The sequence below is a fragment of the Pezoporus wallicus genome, unplaced genomic scaffold, assembly GCF_028554395.1.
Source record: "Pezoporus wallicus isolate ANWC-B61680 ecotype Strahan unplaced genomic scaffold, APGP_CSIRO_Pwel_v1 contig_3876, whole genome shotgun sequence".
Classification (NCBI taxonomy): Eukaryota; Metazoa; Chordata; class Aves; order Psittaciformes; family Psittacidae; genus Pezoporus; species Pezoporus wallicus.
Window position 1 is genome coordinate 760,290 of NW_026636085.1, and position 20,287 is coordinate 780,576.

The 20,287-nt window shown below is 39.4% G+C and overlaps 1 protein-coding gene across 2 annotated transcripts in view; it reads left to right on the top strand.

Moving 5' to 3' along the window:
- NOX4 (NADPH oxidase 4) overlaps positions 1-20,287 on the top strand; it is a 107,119-nt gene that overhangs the window by 5,041 nt on the left and 81,791 nt on the right. The window contains exons 3-8 of one of the 2 annotated variants that reach the window (XM_057399021.1): positions 6,292-6,402; positions 7,419-7,503; positions 8,136-8,233; positions 10,156-10,183; positions 13,408-13,480; positions 17,134-17,214. In XM_057399021.1, the coding sequence (XP_057255004.1) occupies positions 6,292-6,402; positions 7,419-7,503; positions 8,136-8,233; positions 10,156-10,183; positions 13,408-13,480; positions 17,134-17,214 (476 nt within the window). The remainder of the gene's footprint in view (positions 1-6,291; positions 6,403-7,418; positions 7,504-8,135; positions 8,234-10,155; positions 10,184-13,407; positions 13,481-17,133; positions 17,215-20,287) is intronic. The other variant, XM_057399022.1, reaches the window with a different exon arrangement.

Here is a 20,287-nt window from a genome sequence, read left to right on the forward strand (position 1 = left end):
GTTGGAATAGAGACATGCCAAGGTCTCTTCCAACCAGAATTGTTCTGTGATTATATGATTCTTATAGTGCAAGTTCAGCCAGGACCTAATGGATATAAAGCCCTTCCCAGTACTTTTGCTTTGATGAGCTCTCCCTTTGGATGCTTAATTGCTTTTAACACTGCAGACCATAGTCTCGCTGCATGAATGCATTCATTGCCACTGGTTCAGGAGCATGATCCAGGTGAAGAATCTCAATTTTTTGTAATTTAATAAATGTTAACTTGTGGGCTTACATTGCTTAAAGAAGGGAAGCCCGGGAACCATCCAAAAGGCATGGCTTTGTTATAAAAGAGTGTGGCAAAAAAGGAAGTAGTATTCTGATCTGCATGTTCATGACAGGTATTACAAGACGAAGTAGGCATGAATTAGAGGAGGGAGGATTCATAAACTACCTGACATCACTCCAAAATCTTCATTGTTGGAGGTTTTGTATCTGCTCAGTCTAAGAAGTTGTCCAGATGATTCATTTCTTTGTGGACTTCAAGATTTCTCCCTTCAGATGAGTTTGGCTGTATTTTTTTTTGCTTGCTTCTGACCCACAAATTCAGGCTTGAATTCAGTACTGGACTTAACTATAGAACTTAAATCTTGCTTTTAGCAGCATTTAATGTAATACCTGGTTTTTGTTGCTTGGGTTCCCCATGAACAGAAAGTACATTGGGCTCATCTTGTCGTGGCATAAAAGGTTTCTCCCTATTCACTCTCTAGTCCCTGCTGAAATAACTCTAATGTAGTCAAATGGATTTTAATGCAAGCAATAAGCTTCTGGGTTTCAGACCAAAGGGAAGAAAATGCATTCTCAGAAGGATCATATTGGGAAGAGACTGCATAACTGAAAATGGGACTGAAAAGGAAAAGTGCTGCCTCGCTTTTTTTATCTATACAGTTGCCGCCTTCTTACTGTGCAGTACAATTATGTCATCTTTATTCACTGCTTGGAATAGGTTCCAGATGTTCCATTAACTTGCATGTCTCTCCTTTCTAGTTTATTGTAATGGTAGAGATTTTACTAACTGAGGCCAAATTCTGCTTTCATTGATCCTTATACAGCCACCCTGCAGCCTGCTTCCGCCCCGTCTAAGCATTGGAGGGAGTTGTGTGTCTTGACCCTTTATTTTCCTTAATGCAGTGTGGTTTTGTTATTTAATGTCTTGATCCAGGCTATTTGGGATTTGCTCTTTACAGTGTTACATGTGTCAAAAATGTCTAATAATAGATTTATGTTGCTATGGAAGCTATATATATATACATAAATATATATGCAGGATTCCCTGATGAAGACTCAGGGTGTTAATCCACAAGACCTTATCTTGATAGTCCCTTTGAATTTGCAAGTAAATCAGTTCTTGCATTCTCTTTGCCTTATCCTAGACCTTTTGTTTGCCAAAACATTTTTTCCCCCAATCCCTTGTTCTTCCTGGACAGCCCAGAGTTAAGCATCTTTGCTGTCCTGTAAAGGACATCTGTATTGCTAACTTTTATGGGAGAACTTCCACCTTGGCAGAACTGCTTATGAAACTCTTAATAGTGGAGGTTCTATTAGTAGAGGTACATCATGAATGATTAACTGCAGTTTTTACTACTGTATCATGTAGACCGGTGTTAAAAATAGCCTTGTCATCATTGCTCCTTGTTCTGAGATGATCATGGCATAATACTCTGTGTGGAACAGAACTGAATTATGGCCAAAGTGTTTCATTGCTTGATTATTCATTATAGTATGTATTATTGCAGGGTTCCCATGGTACTCCAGCAAGGACAGGTCTTAAAAATAGGTGCATTACACTCCAGAAAACCCGTTTTACAGACCATATTACCTACTGTGTGGGATAAGGGGAAGTAATTCAACAGAAAAGAAGCCCTTAGTATTGGACACATGTGACTGTGACTCAGATATGACAATAACCAACTTACTGCTCTGGCCATGAGTTGCAGTGTGTTGTGAATCTCTTGGGGGGACTTAGGTACACTTAATCCCTTGAATCATGACAAAATTTGTGGAGTTCAGCTCATGCTGCATCTTTCAGGATCAAGCATCCAAGTTGTTATTACGAATTAATATATAAAAGGCTGTAATGGTTTGCACTGTGGCTACAGAAGAAGGATGGTCTGGGACAGATCTGGAAGATAATTTGAGATCACTTCCAGCCTGTGTGTGTATCATCCTGCCTGGCACTCCTATAACTCAGCAAGGCAGACAGAATCATAGAATCATAGAATAGTCAGGATTGTAAAGGACTTTAAGATCATGTAGTTCCAACACACTGCCATGGGCAGGACACCACGCACTAAACCATGTGTTTTTAAGAATTGCATTTCCTGATGTTAGGATTCTGACAGATCGAACAAACTGATTAATAGGTGAATAAAGATGAACATTTGGTCTGAAATCTTGTAAGACCTGTTATCCCTGCCACAGATCTCCTCTGTATATTCGATTAGTCCTTTAGTTTTTTTATGCCTCTTTCCCCTCCATGAAATAGGCTAACAGTGTGTGTGATACTGGGTAGGCAGAGTACCGAAGGAGTTATCAAATGCTTGGATATGGTATCAGCAAAGGTGGATGAAAAAGAGTGTCCAACAGAGATTTTTGGGGTGGTTTTTCCTCTGGTTTTTAATCCTACAAAAATTTCACATAGTACTAACATTTAATAATACTTCTTTTTTTCCTTAAAACAATAATCTTAGAAAGAAAAGAAGATTATATTTCTTTCATTTCTTAGCTACTTAATCATAGAATCATAGAAGGAGAATAAAGATATATATTCCCTTCTAGAACCAGTGAGTTGCCTTGGAGGAAAAATCATCTTTCATTCTACTCTAGTATAAAAATCCATGTTCATTTGTTACCGTGTCACCCAGGCAATGCGAAGGAAGTCGAGAATGAAACCTCTTGGAAACCATTTGGAAAGAATTAGTTTCATGGGGATGTTTTTAGCCTTTGGATATATGTTAAGAGCAAACTTAGTACTCTGTTATTCTTCTGTGTCTTGCATGAGTTGTTATTCTAGGCATTGCTAAATGTATTACTTTTACCAGTGTTTCAAATTGGTCATGGGCTTCTTGTAGCAAGCATTGCCCAACTTTAATTCTTCAGAATAAAACCTTAAATGAACCATTGGTGAAAGTGTTTGCATCAAGCTTTCCTAGAAGTACACTGCACATACAAAGAAGTAGTTTCCTGCTCTCTGTATTTTCTTTTGAAGAGATGCTGATAGCATTGAATTAAATCAGTGTAAGGACATTCTTCCACAGTAATTGAATTGCCATGAATATTTGCTATTTGTTAAATAGCGAATGGGAAAAACATCCACAGAGGTTAGTAGGTTAGCTCTTTCTGCTCATCATCATTGGTTCATGTTTTTTTAAACAGTTAAATTGTTTGGCATTTTACTTATTTCTTACAGTAAATGATTTCATGTATTTAATGCCATACAGTGTAGAATTATCTCTATTGTAGACTATTCCAAGCTAGGCTCTTTTGTAAGAAGAATAGTTGTGCTTCATAAAGTAGGATAACAAATATCATGCCTGGTTTGTGTTTAAACTCCAAGACAACATAAGCTCTTGAGAAACGAATAATGTGTCATATAGGTCGTACAATAGAAATTATTACAATTTTCAGATTGCTTTACTTATTAATTGTAATTGCAACTTTTTCCACCTTTTGGGTGTTATTCAAGAGCTATAAAGGTTGTTCAGTTTACTTGTGGGTTTTGCATAACGTTAGTTCTACATAGTTCTTGGGTTTTTCAAATCATGCTCTTTAAACCACTGTGATACTACAGCACATCAGTAAAACTCTCATAAAAATGCTTATATGTATTTTAATGACCGTGTTTTTGAATTTACTACTTTTATGAGGTATAAAGCTCATTTTTAGTTTCCCTTTAGAGGAATAATAATTAATGAAAATAGAGACAGTCTTGTATATGCAAACAGCACATCATAGAGACATTTTACTCTCCATTAAGTCCAGTCATTTCAAGGGTACTGTGTTTTATCTGATAGTCGAAAAATATTTGCAATGTTCTAAAGTCCCTTTAAGCTACTGTGGGCAAGGATAGAGAAACATTTATTGTGGTTGTTCACATTTCCTTTTAAAATCATACTTTGAAGTGGGAAGTGACATCAACATTCAATAAAATCTCAGCTTAGTTTCTAAGGCTGTGACCATTGTAGCTGGTGCGCAATTGTAGTCATTGCACTTGAGCTGTGGACCAGGTCTGGCTGATAACTAGTTGGGAGAGTCCAAAGGGGAAAAGAGAGAATGACCTAAAGTCTGAGGAGCATGACTAGTGAGGGAAAAGTAGCAAGAATAATTTCTCATTGTACATATGAACAGAGTGTGAAGTAACATGAAATAGAAGCAAAGGAGGGAGATTTTATGTCAGGGAAAAAAGCACTAACAGTGCGTTGGAAGAAACTGTGGAGGAGGTCTGGAGAGTGGGAAAGAGCTAAGTGATGCGCTTCATTCCAGTCTTATTTTCTATAATTCATTAGGTTAGAGATGCCTCTGCTGTAAGTGTCCCTCTCAGTATAACTTTTGTGAGATCTGATCTGTGAACATTTACAGAGCAGAGAGAAAGGTAGAGCAGAATGCATAGGGTACTTGCTCCTGTTTCTCATGGGCAGCTTTTGAGAGAGGGTGCCCTGATGACTGCTTTCTTTTATGGGAGGTGGTAATGTCCCATCTCCCACAGATAAGGAGGTCCCTTAGCACTCATGCCCAACTAAATAATGTAACATGGCCATTAAAGAAACTGAATTTTGGTGGAGAGGTTGATGCTTCAGGTAGATTGAGCATCTTTACCTTCTGTTTGCCTGCCGGTTTTGTGCCCAGATGTACTGCAGAGAATGCGGGGTGCAAATGGGGTGTTACTAACTGTGAGAGCAGGCAGTTTTGATGTTTTATGACAGTGAGGAGCTCCTGCCATGCCATTATGCTTAGGATCTTCCTAGACACACTGAAGCCCAGTTATATGGTTTAGTTTGTATGTTCATATATTTTTGTGACATGTAGATAAGTCTGTAAAAAACAACTAATAACAATTATAAATTTTGAAATGACCAGGCTTTTCTAATAATTTTTGTGAAAAAAATAACATTCCCAAATAAACCCTTTGTTTCTCTCCATTTTTTTCTTCTTGATGATTAGCATATGAATGTAATAAATGTTTCCCTGCTGATTTTTTTTTTCTGACTGAGAAATAGGAGATGTTCTTTTTTGACATAAAGTTTTGTTTTGAAAAAGTAATATAACTTTTATATTTTTTAATGAGATAATTTTTACCTGTTCAAATCATTTGCATATCTCTGCAGTATTTGAATTAGCTTATGATAGATTTCTATTAATTTCTTCAGGAGTTGAAAAACTTGGGCATAAGAGAACACTGTAAGAAATACCCTTCCAGAAATCTGTTGACAGTCTAAAAGTATCTTTTATATAAGCTAGTAAAATGGTAATTCAACCTAATAAGTAGGAGAATAAAGGCATTTTACTAACTTCTTTAAAAATCACAAATGAATGAGAGAATATAATAAGGTGAAAAAATACGGGGTTATGACATTAATGTGTGCTTTGTTCATTCATTTGACAAGTGGTTTTGTTCTAATTATGTAAGTTCCAAATATACCAGTGAAAGCATTAGTGAAATTAGACTTCATTACAGTTCCCAGCTATTGAGCAGTTAAACTGAAGAAAACCTGCTTTCTTTAGGTCCAAATATGGCACTGCACAGTGTGAATGGATGAGTTCTGTGACGATTCTGTAACGCTCCTTGAAACAATATTATCATTTCAGCTTCATTGAATCAATATGATTTTTTAACATCTTTTTCTGGCTTCTTTACCAGAAAATCATTACGTGTTACTTGAATGTCTGTGTAGTGTCTTCATGGTATTTATCCCTCGTTGTGATTTAATTAAGTCTGTTGAAGCGTTCAGGTAATTTCTCAGTGGACGCTTATTGTTGTCTCAGATATGTTTTCTTCCACGTGGCTTTGGGCACTGATGAGGGTATTGTTTTTTTCAGTAGAAAGTTGTCATTTGCTGGCATAACTGCTGACAAAATTAATTTGATGTAAAACATGTTTTTTCCAGAACACGTAAACCGTCATTAAACTCCACCATTCTGAGAGCATGGGAACTGTTCAGTTTCACAGCAAAGAACAGGAGGGTGAATGCTGACACCTGAACCATTAGAGAGTCTTTTCGCCCTGTAATCTAACTCTTGCTATATTTGTTCAGCTAGGATTGTGTGTTAGCAGAGCTTCGGCATCTGTCCTCAATCTCAACTGCTGCCTGGTCCTTCTACCAATGTGCCGTGTTCTCTTGGCCTTCCTGCGAGGATCTCAGAAGGTAAGCACTGTCCTCAGAATGCAGCAGCAGTGAAGATGAGGGCCCTGGTCTCTGTTTAGTCTAAATAGGAAATAATAGGAAAAAAGTCTGGTTTATCCCTATTTATTATTATACAGTATGGGCCTGTGTGGTGCGGTTATCAGGCATTCATCCTCGATTCATGACTCCTTTGAAGACTGCCTTGACTGGCATTGTCTGATTTGATTGGACTTCTTGTAACGAAGGCATTTTCAGTGCATTTTTGAAGGATAGGGAATTGTAACCTGTGGAAGGCTGTGGAATTGTAACCAGACAAAGTCTCCTTCTTTCCCGACTCTAATATAAAAGCCATCTGTGTCCTCTCTACTGCTTTCTAGTAGAGTTCAACAGAGCAAAAGAACTTTGTCTCTGCATGACCAGAAGCGTCCTACTGGAGGTGACAGAACCTTGAGTAAAAATACTCAATCAGATATATCCATTAGCATGGGAGAAGAAGTTCTGTCGGAGCTAAGAGGGTTTGTTTCCTATGCTAATATTCAGTAAAGAATAATTTAGTTTATTTGCAATTCACGAGTTGCTTTTGCAGAAATTTGAGTAACACTTTGAGGAGCATTTGTGTTTTCTAAATGGCTGCAGATTGAACCTATGGGTTCTGTTCATCGTATGACAGTACCTATAAGATTTGATGCCTATACATGCATTTATGCATGCCATACCCCTTTCCCTCTGATCCTGTTCACTAGAGAGTCTACTGCCTGCAACAATTAGTGCTGGAATTCCTAAATTTTAAGGGCAGAAGGGACATTACTTTATGTGGTCTTGACATCTAATATGGACCCAACTGTGATTTCTTCATTAAAGTCTCAAAATTGGCTCGGTGACATAATCCTGTTGTTTTTACATTTAGGTACTGGGCATGCGAGGGTGTTAAACTTAGTAAAAACTGAAGCTGCTGTTACATCACCTCAGTTGCTGTTAGTATTTTTTCTGTTTGCTGTGTTTTAGAAGAGAGATTGCTTGAATTCTTCTCTTACTAGGTTGCCAGCAGGAAAACCAGAAGGCTGCTCGATAAAAGTAAAACTTTCCATGTGACGTGTGGTGTTACAATATGCATCTTTTCAGGTGAGATCTTACTGTGCTGAGTAGCAGCTTGTTTGTGAACACACACTGAAGCAGCACTTTGTGTTTTTTCTTGTACAGTACGTTTGGGGGTAGTCTTGCTCTGTGCTTCCCTATCTTAAATTGTGAGTGCTTTGTCAGATGTATGTGGGTTGTGGTTTATTTTTCCTTCAAACACTTGGGGTTATATTCTAATGCCAAGGCTTTCCTTAAAATTCCAGTTTCTAAAAGAACAGGTCTAAAAGAGCAGGCCAACATCTGCCACTGCAAGTGACCCTTTGTTGTGCCTAAAGAATTTCAGTGAAGAAATAGGGTGCTACCAGCTTATCTGCAGAAGAGGGAGCAGTGGAGACAAATACCCAATTTGGTGAAAGAACACTCTTGTGTGGACACCTTTTGGTGTTGTCTCCCAGTATGAAAATAATTGATGTAGTGGTAAAACACATATAAATACATGCAGCTTTCTGCCATCAGTATCTATAACCTGATTTACCTTTGAAAAAGAATTCCTTAGTCCCTGACGCACCTCTTGCAGATGATGTGGTTATAGCTTGGCATCTGGGTAGCCATTCTTCTTTACTTCAGAGGAACATCTACCTCTTGTTTATGGACCTCAGATTTACTATTTCTTTCAGTCTTACATGTTGCTGCTCATCTGGTGAACGCTCTTAACTTCTCTCAGAACTACAATGAAGACTTTCTGGCAATAAATGTAGCGAACTATCGTGGTGAGGTGAGCCAGCTGCCCTTTCATAGTTTGCGTATGGGTATTTGTATATTCAATTCTATTGTATGGTTCATCCTTTGATCTTTATAGTGCTGCTGTTCTGTGCACGGAAAACTCACCATCATGTGAATTTCTGAGGATTTTACTTCTTTCTCTGGACAAAGCATGTATTGAGCACTTTTTATTAAACCCAGAGGGATTTAGTCCTATTGATTATGAATGCTGTCATCAAGTCCTTTCACCTTGCACCTTGTGTTCCTGCTTCTCTTCTGCCTTGCTCTGTTCCTTGGGTGGGCCTGCTGCTGTTTGGAAAAATATGTTCTGCATTTCCACTATTTACAATGTAGGGCTATGTGACAGGTATTGGGCATCTGAGGATAGTGGGATTTGGGACTGATTTTGCATCTTTAAAGTGCAGCGCGAACTGGAGTATATATGCTGAGTGGAATTAGTTGTCTGCATGAACTGGGCTGTAAGCTGACTTCTACTTATGAAATACATGGTTTACCTGATTTCTCTGACTGTGATGCAGATCTCTTGCAGGCACACCAGACTCCTAGGCCCTCCTATAGGTTGTTGGTTATGCATTTGGCACTGGAGAGAGACTTGCAGATTTTAGGAGTAAGACCAGAGTCCAAGACTCTTTTCTTTTTTTGGGCTACAATCAAATTCTCTCTGTTTATATTGATTCTGGTCTCAAGTCTGCATTTCTTTTCTACCACCTTCATTAGGAAATATTTAGAATGACCCTATCCCAGCTGCAGCCTTTCCTGGAAAAGGAGAGCTTGACTCAGCCTAGGCTCAAAAGGACCAACAACCAAGGTCTTCCACTCCCTGGGTGAATGATCTAATCACCAAGCTATTCTATGGCAGACAGACATGCCAACACCAACTGTTGTGCTGAGGTTCTGGGTTGACCTCGAGTGTGTCTGCATGTGTTAGGAGTGGCCTAAAAGACTTAGGCCACAGCTTAATGTTCCTCATCAGGAGCATCAGCAAGAGCTTGCCACAAGCAAGTGCGTGCCAGGGTGTTCATGGCAGCCTGTGCTGAGCAGCCTTGGGAATTTTGCAATAGAAAATGGGGATAATAACAAGTCTTTAGTAACTCTAGAACTGAAACCTCCCAGAGTTTAGGCACGTTAGTAGCTCTTGAACCTCTGTGCTTAAATTCTACTTAAATGTGGTTTTTAACTATGGTGGGCAGTCTGGATGCTGCTGTTGTCTTCTTTACATGGCTGTGCACATCTGGATGACAAGGTCAGGGAGAGTGATGCTTTCTTTGTCCAGACCTGTATGAAAACTCTCACCTCCCCTCACTGCATTTTACTGTAAGTTTTAAAAGAAAATAGATTTTCTCTGCAGTGAAGAGAAAACCTCATGACATGTAGGACTCAGGGGGAGTGAGGCAGTTTCCTGTGAGGTTGAAATATCCCCTTTCCCTTCCACATGTGGTGAAGGACACAGGAACCTCTGGCCTTGTATTTGTCATCTCCTTGGTGTTTAGCCCTCCTTCACCAGAGACCACTGCAAATCTCTTGGTAATGTTACTGGCAGTAAAATGCTTGCCACTTGTCTTTCCTTTAAATTCAAAATATCTCTCTGCTCTGCTGCCTTCCCTCCTCCTAAAGGTATGAGTAAAGTTGAGCTTTCAAAAAATGATTAACGGTAAAGCTACCTGGATCCCAGCTTTTCATAACAGATCGGAATTGTCTTCACGGGGGGAATGAAACGGCTGAGGGTTTAGTTTATGTTGAATTGCAGTCAGTGTAAACTGTTAGCAAATACCAAATCCATTCCTGTGTCCAGATTTAGGGATTGTTTATGCCTTCAAGTGTGTGAGCTTTATGAGCTACTTATTATTATGACGTTACTCATAGAGATACAGCATCATGTATGCTGATTCTTTCTTTTTCCTGTCTGTTTTTCAGGACCCGAGGAAACTGCTTTTTGCTACTGGTAAGTCTGTTGCAAAACTGAATGAGAAAGTTTGCTGCTTCTCATTGTCACTCTCCAGGCAAAACATTGTGGTTCTGTGTTCCCATGCTCCATTCCTTGTATCTCAGCTAGGTTGAGATGTATTATTTGTATTAGTATAACCTGGGTTTGCTTATACAATAGTCAGGAGTTACATAAGCCCTGTAGTAGGATGAGCTGCATCTTCAAAGCTGTTGTTGTACAGATGAGTCAGTGGAAAATCATTAGTTTCAAACAGAGATTCTGAATAATATTAAAACCAAATTCCTAAATGATCCAATTTCTAGAAAAAAAGAAACATAACAAAAATATGGTCTTGCTTCAGCTAGTTTATTTGAGGATTGGTTTGACTTCAGAGCAGTTTAAACTGTTACATAGGAATCAGGCTTCAGCACTCATAATGAATAAATAAGCAAATTCATTTTTGGTGCAGGAATCTAGAAGGGAGGAATGTGTGGGTATACAGGGGTAGGCACAAGCCTGAGCTTTAGTGCTTCACAAGCAGGTAAAGGTCCTTCCTGATGTTGTCTTTCTTTTACCCTTATTTACATCAAACACAAAAATCCCAACTTGGTAGCATGAAGGGCAAGGTCCCAAAGTCTCTATCTGGACAGCAATAAATGGGGTTCTAGATCTGTCAATCCCAATATGCTTACTAGAATTAGCAGCCTGTGGGAAAGTGCTTTCCATAAACCCTAAAATGAGTTGAGTAGAGGAAGTGAGAAAGTGAAATGATAGACATTGAAGTATACTGTACCTGTTAACTGGAAATAGGTTGAGTAATTGGTGGTGTTAGTGAATCAGTGGTGGAGGCTTGAAAGAGGGTAAGTGACAAATGAGGGAGTTAAAGATGGGGAGGGAGAATCAGAACAAGAGCTAAAGATTACATTTAATATCTTGGATGAAGGAGAAGGGCATTCTCCATCTCACTGTGGAGAAACAGTGTAGAGGCCCCATAAAATAGAGTGCTAGTGTCTGGGGCCATCTTGAGACCTCTCTAGCTGCAAGGTGGAAATACTTTTACCCTCTGATAGCCAGGAAAAGTTTGAGCACACTGTTGCAAAAAGCAGTGATTGTAAGTCATCTTGAATTTAAAATTGCTCAGATCATGCCCCATGGTAACAACTGATAACTAACATTATTGTTTGGGCTGAAGGAGTGCCCAGACAGGGACTAAGATTTTGCTGCACTGGAAGCTGTGCAAATGTGCAGAAAATTGGTCTCTTCACAAACAGTTCAGAGCTGGATTCATTGGCTGATTTTTTCTTTTTAACACAGTGAAGAGAAGGAACAAAGAGTTGGAAGAATTTATAGTGCGATGGCTTTTCAGATCTGTCCAGGAAAGAACCTCCTTGTATTCATGATTATATACACACACACACATATATACTTTATATATATATGTATGTTATAGATATGATTTTATATTACATATATCATTATATATTCATATTATATAACCACAACTATTCTATTATTATATATATATAAAATCATATATATAATATACATATAATGTATATGTTCTTCCTAGCTGTGGGAGGAACAAGTATTCAAGATTACAGTTACTGGAGGAAAAAGAGAGACATGGAGGAGAGGAAACTCTAAACATGCACTGATGAATTGGAGCAAGTTTGTGAGTGATTCCTTGTTTGCAGTTTGATGGAGAACTGGAAGAACTGAATGTAATAGGTGACCTTGCACACCTTGGCTTGAGTGACAGTGTAGAAAGCTGGATCAAGGGCTGTACTGCAATAGGATTGGAAGTATGTGTGTCAGAGGGGAGGCTGATTGCATGCTACACATCAAATCTGATTAAGAAAAAAGAAATGAAGAAGGAGGCAATTGGAAAAAAATGCACTTATTTTTGCAAGCACTTTTAATTGTAACCTTTCCATGCCGGAGTGAAATTGTTTCTAATGCAGCCCATGGCAAAACTTCATTGATTGTAGGACCAGATTTTTTCCTACAGTTTGTAAAACTGAGAAGTGATCTGGGATGTATCAGAATTGGGGTATCAGACTTTTCAACAAGTGGATATTGAGAAGTTTGTAAAAACCTAGGATTTGAAATTGCTAAAGAGTCTAAAAACCCAGTCAAATGTTTAAAAAGATTAGCTCATTCTTATCATTAGGGTAGGATCCTGTAAAAGATCTGGGGCTATTAAAATATGTGAATGAAACCATGAAAGCTGGTTTAGGTGTTCATATTCTTACACCAAACCAGCACTTATTTAGCTTTTGTAATTGGCCTGACTGACTTTCTTTAAACCCAAACATGTGGCTTTTAGGGTGACCAGAGACTATGCTGAAAGACTATGATTCTTTGCGTAGGAAAAGGTTTTGATGCAATGCGTCATGGATTTTAGCTTCTTAATTCAGATTCTTAGTTCCTGGAATGGCAATTTTGATGATAAGGTGCTCAGAAAAAGTGGTAATTTCGGCAACTTTAGGCTGATGGCTTAATGTATTTTATGGGCAGGATTCTAGTTTAGGCAGAGGTGAATCATGCTGCAGGAATATTTCTCTCCTTTCACTTAAAAAAGAGCTGAGGCTAGACTAATTCTAATAGAAGTCTGCCACTGAGCAGGTGAGTCCAGTCCTTAATGTTTTTAACCTTTCCTTCTGAAATGCTGGCTGTGGATTACTCTCACACATCTTGCTGTATGGGCAGCAATTTCAAGCATGATACAGTGCCATGGAGAGCAATTTCAGGCCCTTTCTCATTCCAGGATGAAATGGGTTGGCAAACAATTGTAGTGACAGCTTGCATAGAAATTGATGTGCTTGAAATTCTCTCCCTGACCAGGTTTTTAATTGTCATGATAAACACAGTTTAGGGTTTCGAGTAAAAAAGAGGTGTAGAAACTTGTGCAGTCACTCTTAACAAATAGACAAGATTTGTTCTTGGTTACCTGCTTATAGGCAAATGTTATGAGCAACAGAGTACAGGAGCAAAGCCTAATAGGAAGTTAGTGGCGCATGGTGAAATGCAAGGAAAAGGGCAGTTTTCTTTGGGATGTTGGGAAATTTCACAACATCTCTTCTTCCCGGTCTAGTTTGATACATGAATTGTCTTCAGGAGATAAATGCATGCAAGAGTTTGATTGAGTCATGATTTGTATGCCTAATATTTCCACTTTCTTAATATGTCATAGGAACAAGTATATCTCTGCACAGTTCAAATGCAAGTTATGTCCATTTTAGTTCCAGGTCTGACTGGAGTCATTATGGTGTTAGTGTTATTCCTAATGTGTACAGCTTCTACGTATGCCATCAGGTAAGACATAATCTGATTATTATGCTGAAAAATTCCATTTGAATAATCATATTTTCATACTGATCAGAGGGAATGAAGAGTAAATGCAATATGAGGCAAGAAGCATTTAAATGAGTGTTAAAAGTAGCAGTTTTCTTGCCCTATTTCTTTACTAGCTGTGGGTAAATTATAGCAGTGGATTTTGTATTCAAATAATCACAAGACCTGATTAAATTGCCTTCAGAGAAAAATACCGTTTGAGGAATGTGCAGTTAAAAATCTGGACCTTTTAAAAATTCAAATAGTTCTTTTCTCCTATTTGTACAGGGAAGGCAGTAAACTCACCATATGGAAGCTCTGTCCAGTGCCTAAATTAAGTACACTGGAACTAAATTAAGTTGGCAACTTTATTAATTATTTTCACCAAATTAAAAAAACAGAAACAACAACAAAAAAAAAGCTGCAGTGAAGAAAACCAGAAATAGAATTGTGCTACTTATGTAGAATGTCGCTTTTTTAAAGCTCTGTTTCTGGTTGTCAGATATATTCTTTTTAATGCCGATTATAAGTCAGAACAGCAATGCAGTATTGACTCGGAATGTCAAATGTTTGACTCTCCAATGTGTTTCCATTCTGCACCTATTATAGTACATTTGAGTGACCGGTACTAGTATAGCCTTTCTAAGGCTTGGATTCTGCAATTGAAGCATATAAAATGTCCCTTGATTTTTATAGCAGTCTCTGGTGGATTCAGAGAGTGATTATGTAAATACCTCATCTCAATTCAGCTAACACTGAAGGATATTTTAATTCCATACCTTCAAACATTAATGGTGCTTGACTGATGTGAGCTAGATGTGTGGTTTTAAACTTTGCTGAACTAAATCTGTCTTTCCAGAGCAGCAGTGTTATCAGGTGCTGATTCAGGAAAGTAGTTCAGCAAATAGAATGATAGAATAGTTAGGGTTGGAAAGGACCTTAAGATCATCTAGTTCCAACCTCCGTGCATGGGCAAGGACACCTCACACTAAACCATCTCACCCAAGGCTTTGTCCAACCTGGCCTTGAACACTGCCAGGGATGGAGCATTCACAACCTCCCTGGGCAACCCATTCCAGTGCCTCACCATCCTCACAGGAAAGAATTTCCTCCTTATATCCAATCTAAACTTCCCCTGTTTAAGTTTTAACCCGTTACCCCTTGTCCTATCACTACAGTCCCTAATGAAGAGTCCCTCCCCAGCATCCCTATGGGCCCCCTTCAGATACTGGAAGGCTGCTGTGAGATCTCCACGCAGCCTTCTCTTCTCCAGGCTGAACAGCCCCAACTTCCTCAGCCTGTCTTCATACTGGAGGTGCTCCAGTCCCCTGATCATCCTCGTGGCCCTTCTCTGGAATACTTGTACTCCTTTTGTAGACAGAGATACTTCCAGACTGAGACTTTTATGTGGCTGCAGAAGTGCAGGATAAGACTGCTGTGCTGAATGTCAGGCATGGCTGCACATTACATAGTCCACACAGATGGCTCTGCTTGCAAAAGAAAGCTGGTTTTGGGAAGATGGAAAAATAAAGCAGTTACTTCACTCTGCAGCAGTGAGCCAGAACAAAGCCCTGTTTTCTCCAAGGCCATGTTAAATTAGGAGAAAAGAACAGCACTTATTAATGATTGGGAAACTTGGGAAGATACATCTAATTGCAAACATATTCTTGAAAATAATAATTCAGGGGTTCACACAACAAAGGTTTCCATCTTTTTAAGTGACATGCCTGTTACTTCCTTCTTCCATTACTATAAGCACAAGCGCTTTCCCATCTTTGTGCCATTTAGCCAGCAGAATCAAAGCCCCGAAGAGACCGTCTGCATCTCCTGGTACTCAGGCAGTAATTCTTATTTAGAAGTTTTATCCTGGCTTCTCTCTCAGGCCTATGGCTCAAGCTTGTCTTTGTGGTGTTCTTCCCTAAGGAAACAAGCTTCTGTGTGCCTCTTTCTGTCCCTTTCCAATCTGTTTCCCTGTGGATTCTCATGTGTCTTATGATGGCTAAGCTCACGCTGTAGTCTTAGGAGAATGTTCACTGCCTATCAGAAAGTGGGGTTTTTAGAAATAGACTATTTGAAGACTATTATACGCTCTTGGATTTCAGCCCTAAATCCGCTCTTGCACGCTGATCTACTTAATCATTGCTTCCTTCTTATGTTCTTCCTGAAATTTTTCTGTGCATGATTATCCTATTTTTGTGCCTTTACTTGTTCAGTAAACTGTGAATAAGTATTAGGAGGATTGAACTAGCTGCTAGTGTTTTCAAAGAGGAAAGTAAGTATTGTTTGGATCTGTCTTACTGATGCTCACTCTCACAGCTCCTTACTGATGCTGAGTGGCTGCATGGAAATACTACCAGGGTGGGTAGTTAGATATGGTTTGAGCAGCCTCAGGGAGGAAAGAGAGTTAGTGTGGTGCTGAATGGGAGAAGGATGGCCAGGTGAAGGGCAGGTTTCAGAGCCCAGCTGCTGGGTTCCTTAGAACTGCCCTTGCTTGGATTTTACTTTGGTGGCCCTCAGATTGTTAACATTAATTTTTCTCTCTTGAGAAAGTGAGACAGAAACAAATGCAATGTACGTTTCAGATGTCTTGAAGCAAAGGTAGTTAGTTGTTTACGTAAAGGGGAAAGTTCAGACAAAAGTTAGTTATGTTGGAGGAGTACCTTCTTACACTACGTTCTCAGAGTTAAGGTTGCTTGTTAGTTAAGAGTTGTTTTGGCTTATGAATGGGGTAGGTTTTTTGGTTTTGGAAGGGACTTTCCTACCATGCTGTTTCGTGGGAGGGGTGTACTTGTGTGCTGTGAAGTAGAGTATTTTCTTAACCATTTGGTTGTTTTCCTTTTCTGGTGACTGTTTTACTCAAGAAGAAACAAACAAGCTTAACAGAAAACAGTTCCAGATGGATATTTTCTTTGGTCTTGGTTCTTTTTGCATTACTTAACAAATTACTGATGAAAGGAAGGCATCTTTCCCCTTCACCTCTCCTGATCTTCACAGTGGTAATGTTCTTGTTCCTCCAACAGTTCTAAGCCCCACTGTATGTCATCTCCTGCCTGAGATTTCTCCTACCAGTCCTCTTGTTGCCTTCTTGCTCTAGTTCCCTATCCTCCTGTATCTCCTTCAACTCCATACCCTCACAAGTCTCTTTTGCCTTTCCCATCCACCCTTCTGCTGTTGTCTACATTACCTGTTTGTATGTTGTGCTAGAAGTGAAACATTAAACACCACAGGCCTGTATTGGGGCAGGGAGAACACAAGGAGAGGCACTCATTATAAAGAGGTTGAGTTTTGAGCCTGGAGACTGAAGAACTATTCTAGCTGTAAGGATCTGATAAGGGCTAAGTGGAAGCTATGAGAGCAGTGAAGTCTCCTAGTATAGGAAGAGTTCTTCAGCTGGCTCTGTACTTCCATGTTCTTCTTCCCTCTTTCTCAGCTTTTTGCTTCTGTGCCAGTCACTTGTTCTTCTCAGCACTTAATTGCTTGCAAGTACAGTGTGCCTGTAGGAATACATACTGGGCTTTGAGTGTCCTACATGACTGTGTGGTATATGATGATGTTCTGTGTGCACAGATCCACTTTTAATCAGCGGTGACTCCATCTGAATGAAACAGCATTGAACCATGGTTTATTCTTTTCAGGGTTTCAAACTATGACATCTTCTGGTACACACACAACCTTTTCTTTGTCTTCTATATGCTGCTGATGCTGCATGTTTCTGGGTAAGTAAATGGAAAACACCATCCCTTTTCCTGAAGCACAATCAGAAAGAGTGGTTCCCTTGACTGCTGCCTTTCCTGAGCTTGCTTGTGCACAGTGGGCCAACTTCCTGACAAGATGTTATCCCCTTCAGTTTTTCAGCAGGTGTTTGTTTAAACTTCACACTATGGCTTTGACAACTGTGTGTTACTACAGCCAGCTAGCACAGAATTCTTCACTTACAACTTTATTCCTTGTTCATTTTACCATTTTCTGGTGGGAAATCAAGACAACTTTATTGTTTCTTTTCAGCTCTTTCTTACCTGGCTGCTGAGACACTGTGAAGCAAAGTTGTTCATCCCTTTCTCTTTCCTCTCTACCTTCCATTTTGACTTCTGAGGAGGGGGAAGGAGCAGCCTCTCCCTGATTTCCTAATTATTTCTTTCTCATTTCTATGATACAATATTTACTAGTTTTTCTTCTTGTTTTAACAAGCGTCAGAGCAGTCAGTATACATGTGCCATGAAGCTTATGGTCAGGTCTATATCAGGCACAACCAAAACCTAGCTCTATCACAAGGGAAAGCAGCTTCCACAAGCTATGCTGTGTGAAAATCTGGTCGTTTAAAATCTCTGAAGTTTCCTTTGTGGAAGTAGCTGCAGAGATTGGTACAGGGAAAGGAAGGTGCATTTGAACAAGGTTTATTTCTCCATGTAGTCAAACATCTACTGAAACACAAGGGGCTGGAAGGACTGTGCGACACTGAGCACCGACACTTAAAGTAAACAGTGAAAGGTAATTAGGTGGCAGGATCACAGTAGGAGCATGTTGTTGAACATAACACACAGCTTGGGATCTGATGAATTGAAAGAATGAGTTCAAAACAACTGGAACTCCTGGACACAATTCCAGTTCTCTAGTTATTTACTTATTTTGCCGTATTCATATCTGGGGAGCGTGGATCTAACCTGTTCTTGCCATCCTGGAGGAGGATGAACTTTTGCTAAATTATACTTGACAGGTATTTGTCTGGCTTCTTGAAAAAAACCTGGTGGCTGAGATCCTCTAACCTCCCTAGGCAGTCTGTTCCAGTATTTTTCATGGACAGTCTTATTTGTCTCCTTATACATTACCCTTTGCCCACTGTATTCCTAACCACTTCATGTTGCCACTTCATGAAGGAAGAAGTCTAATTGGAGAAATTTGCAAGCCAAGGCTGCAGCAATACACCAAGCGTTAAACAAGTATCTTGTACGCAGCCTCCTTAGTATTGAATTGGAAAGTTGTTCAGTGCACATCAAAAAGAACTGTCTTTAAAAGTGGGAGCAGAATGAGTCATAAAGAGTGGGAGTCAGTTCAAGTTTAAGATGCCGAAATGTAGTTCTCTACATGTTTTCTAAGTGTCTTTCTCCCATTATAGTATAATGAGTTCTAATAAATGCAGTCAATGGAGCCTGAAGGATGTGTCAACTAACCTTCTGCTACAAAGATCTACACTCAAGTGAGCTGATTTCTGGGCCCCATTGGTGATAGTGATTAGAAGATTCTTCTTCTGAGAATAAAGGAAGCTTAGATACCCACACTTAGGTGCCCAAATGACTCCTGCATGGCATGTCTTAGAGATTTGCAGGTGAATGGCCAGTTACTCCACAGAGCAAGTCAACTCCTGTGGCAGATTGGGTGAGGATTTACCTGTTTTGGGATTCTCCCTTTTTGAGTATTTCCACAGTATTCATGGATTCTTGTTTAGTTTCCAATGATTATGGATATGTTTTAATTGTATCTTCTTCTTCAGGGTAGCCAGGCACTGTTCAGCAGTATATAAAGTGATATAAGTCACCTGTCATATGTTATTGGTTTGTTCTTTCGTCCCTGCAGTTAGGGAAAGGAGAATCTATCAGGAAACTATCCTTAAAAGCTTCCATTACTCTTGTACTTCAACATGACTTCCAAACATTTCAGTGGCTTAAGGCTTAGTGCATATCTACATTGATTTATCTGTATTTTAAGGCAGTAATAGCAACGACAGAAAATAGTTTGTGTAAAATAGAAACTTGATGTTTCTAGTACCAAATGTAAGGAGCTGTCAAACATACAAACCATTTGGAGCCAGATTCTCAGCTGATCCAAATTTGGTATTACTGTGGAGTTAAGTAGGTTATGCTAGTGCATAGGAGCTGAGTGTAAGGCATCTGTGCTGCCAGTGAAGTTATCCAAGGATTTAACTTCCAAAGGGTGAAAAGTTTTAAGATTCCATCTACACATTTACCTATAGCAGACTCCCTCAAGCAACTTGCCTTGAGCTGGGCTGTGCAGCAGAAGGGAATGAGAAGCTATTCCCTATAAAACCACTTAGAATTGTTGACCTCTAGTTTATCATCGTTAAGTATCTCAAGAAATAATGGTGTATGTTTTCCAGATTTAGCCAGAAGTGAATTTTATCTGTTTTGGGGATGGAAAATTGGGGCAGAAGTTGATATATGCCCATGTAAATCCTGCATGCTGTGTTGTTCAGCCTGTAAGGACACTTTCACATTACTTATCCTTTTTGTCTCTCACAGTTTTGTTTGGTAAAGATGTCTGTCTTCTACTTACTGATATCCATCCTGAGCTTTTATGTATTGAAGTATTGCACCAAAAAAGTATATGAGGATATACCTTAGGCTCCTTAAGAGTAGTGCAGAACTCATCTGTTCTGGGAGCTGCTCTTGGGTGTGTAAGACAACTTGCTGTCCCTTGACAGCTTCAGAAATGGGAGTCATTGCAGCTGCTGTTAGCAGACAGCTTTGTCATCCCAGTTTGCCACTCAGTTAGCATGTTTGCAATAGCTTAAACAAACTAGAGATCACTGGAGAGGGAATGCTCATGTTTGCAGTTCAGCTATTCGTGTCTCAAGGAAATCTTTGAATCCTCTTTGGGGATGTTCAGGGAACAGCGATGCTGTGGGAGCAGCTGTCAGGCATGCATACAAGGTTGATTGGAAGAATATCGCATGTGCTGTGACTTGCAGCTAAATCCATGAGGCACCATAGTATTTATGGAGCAGGGAACTAGCATAATGCAAGGGGTATCTGTCACTTTGCAAATATGCAGTGA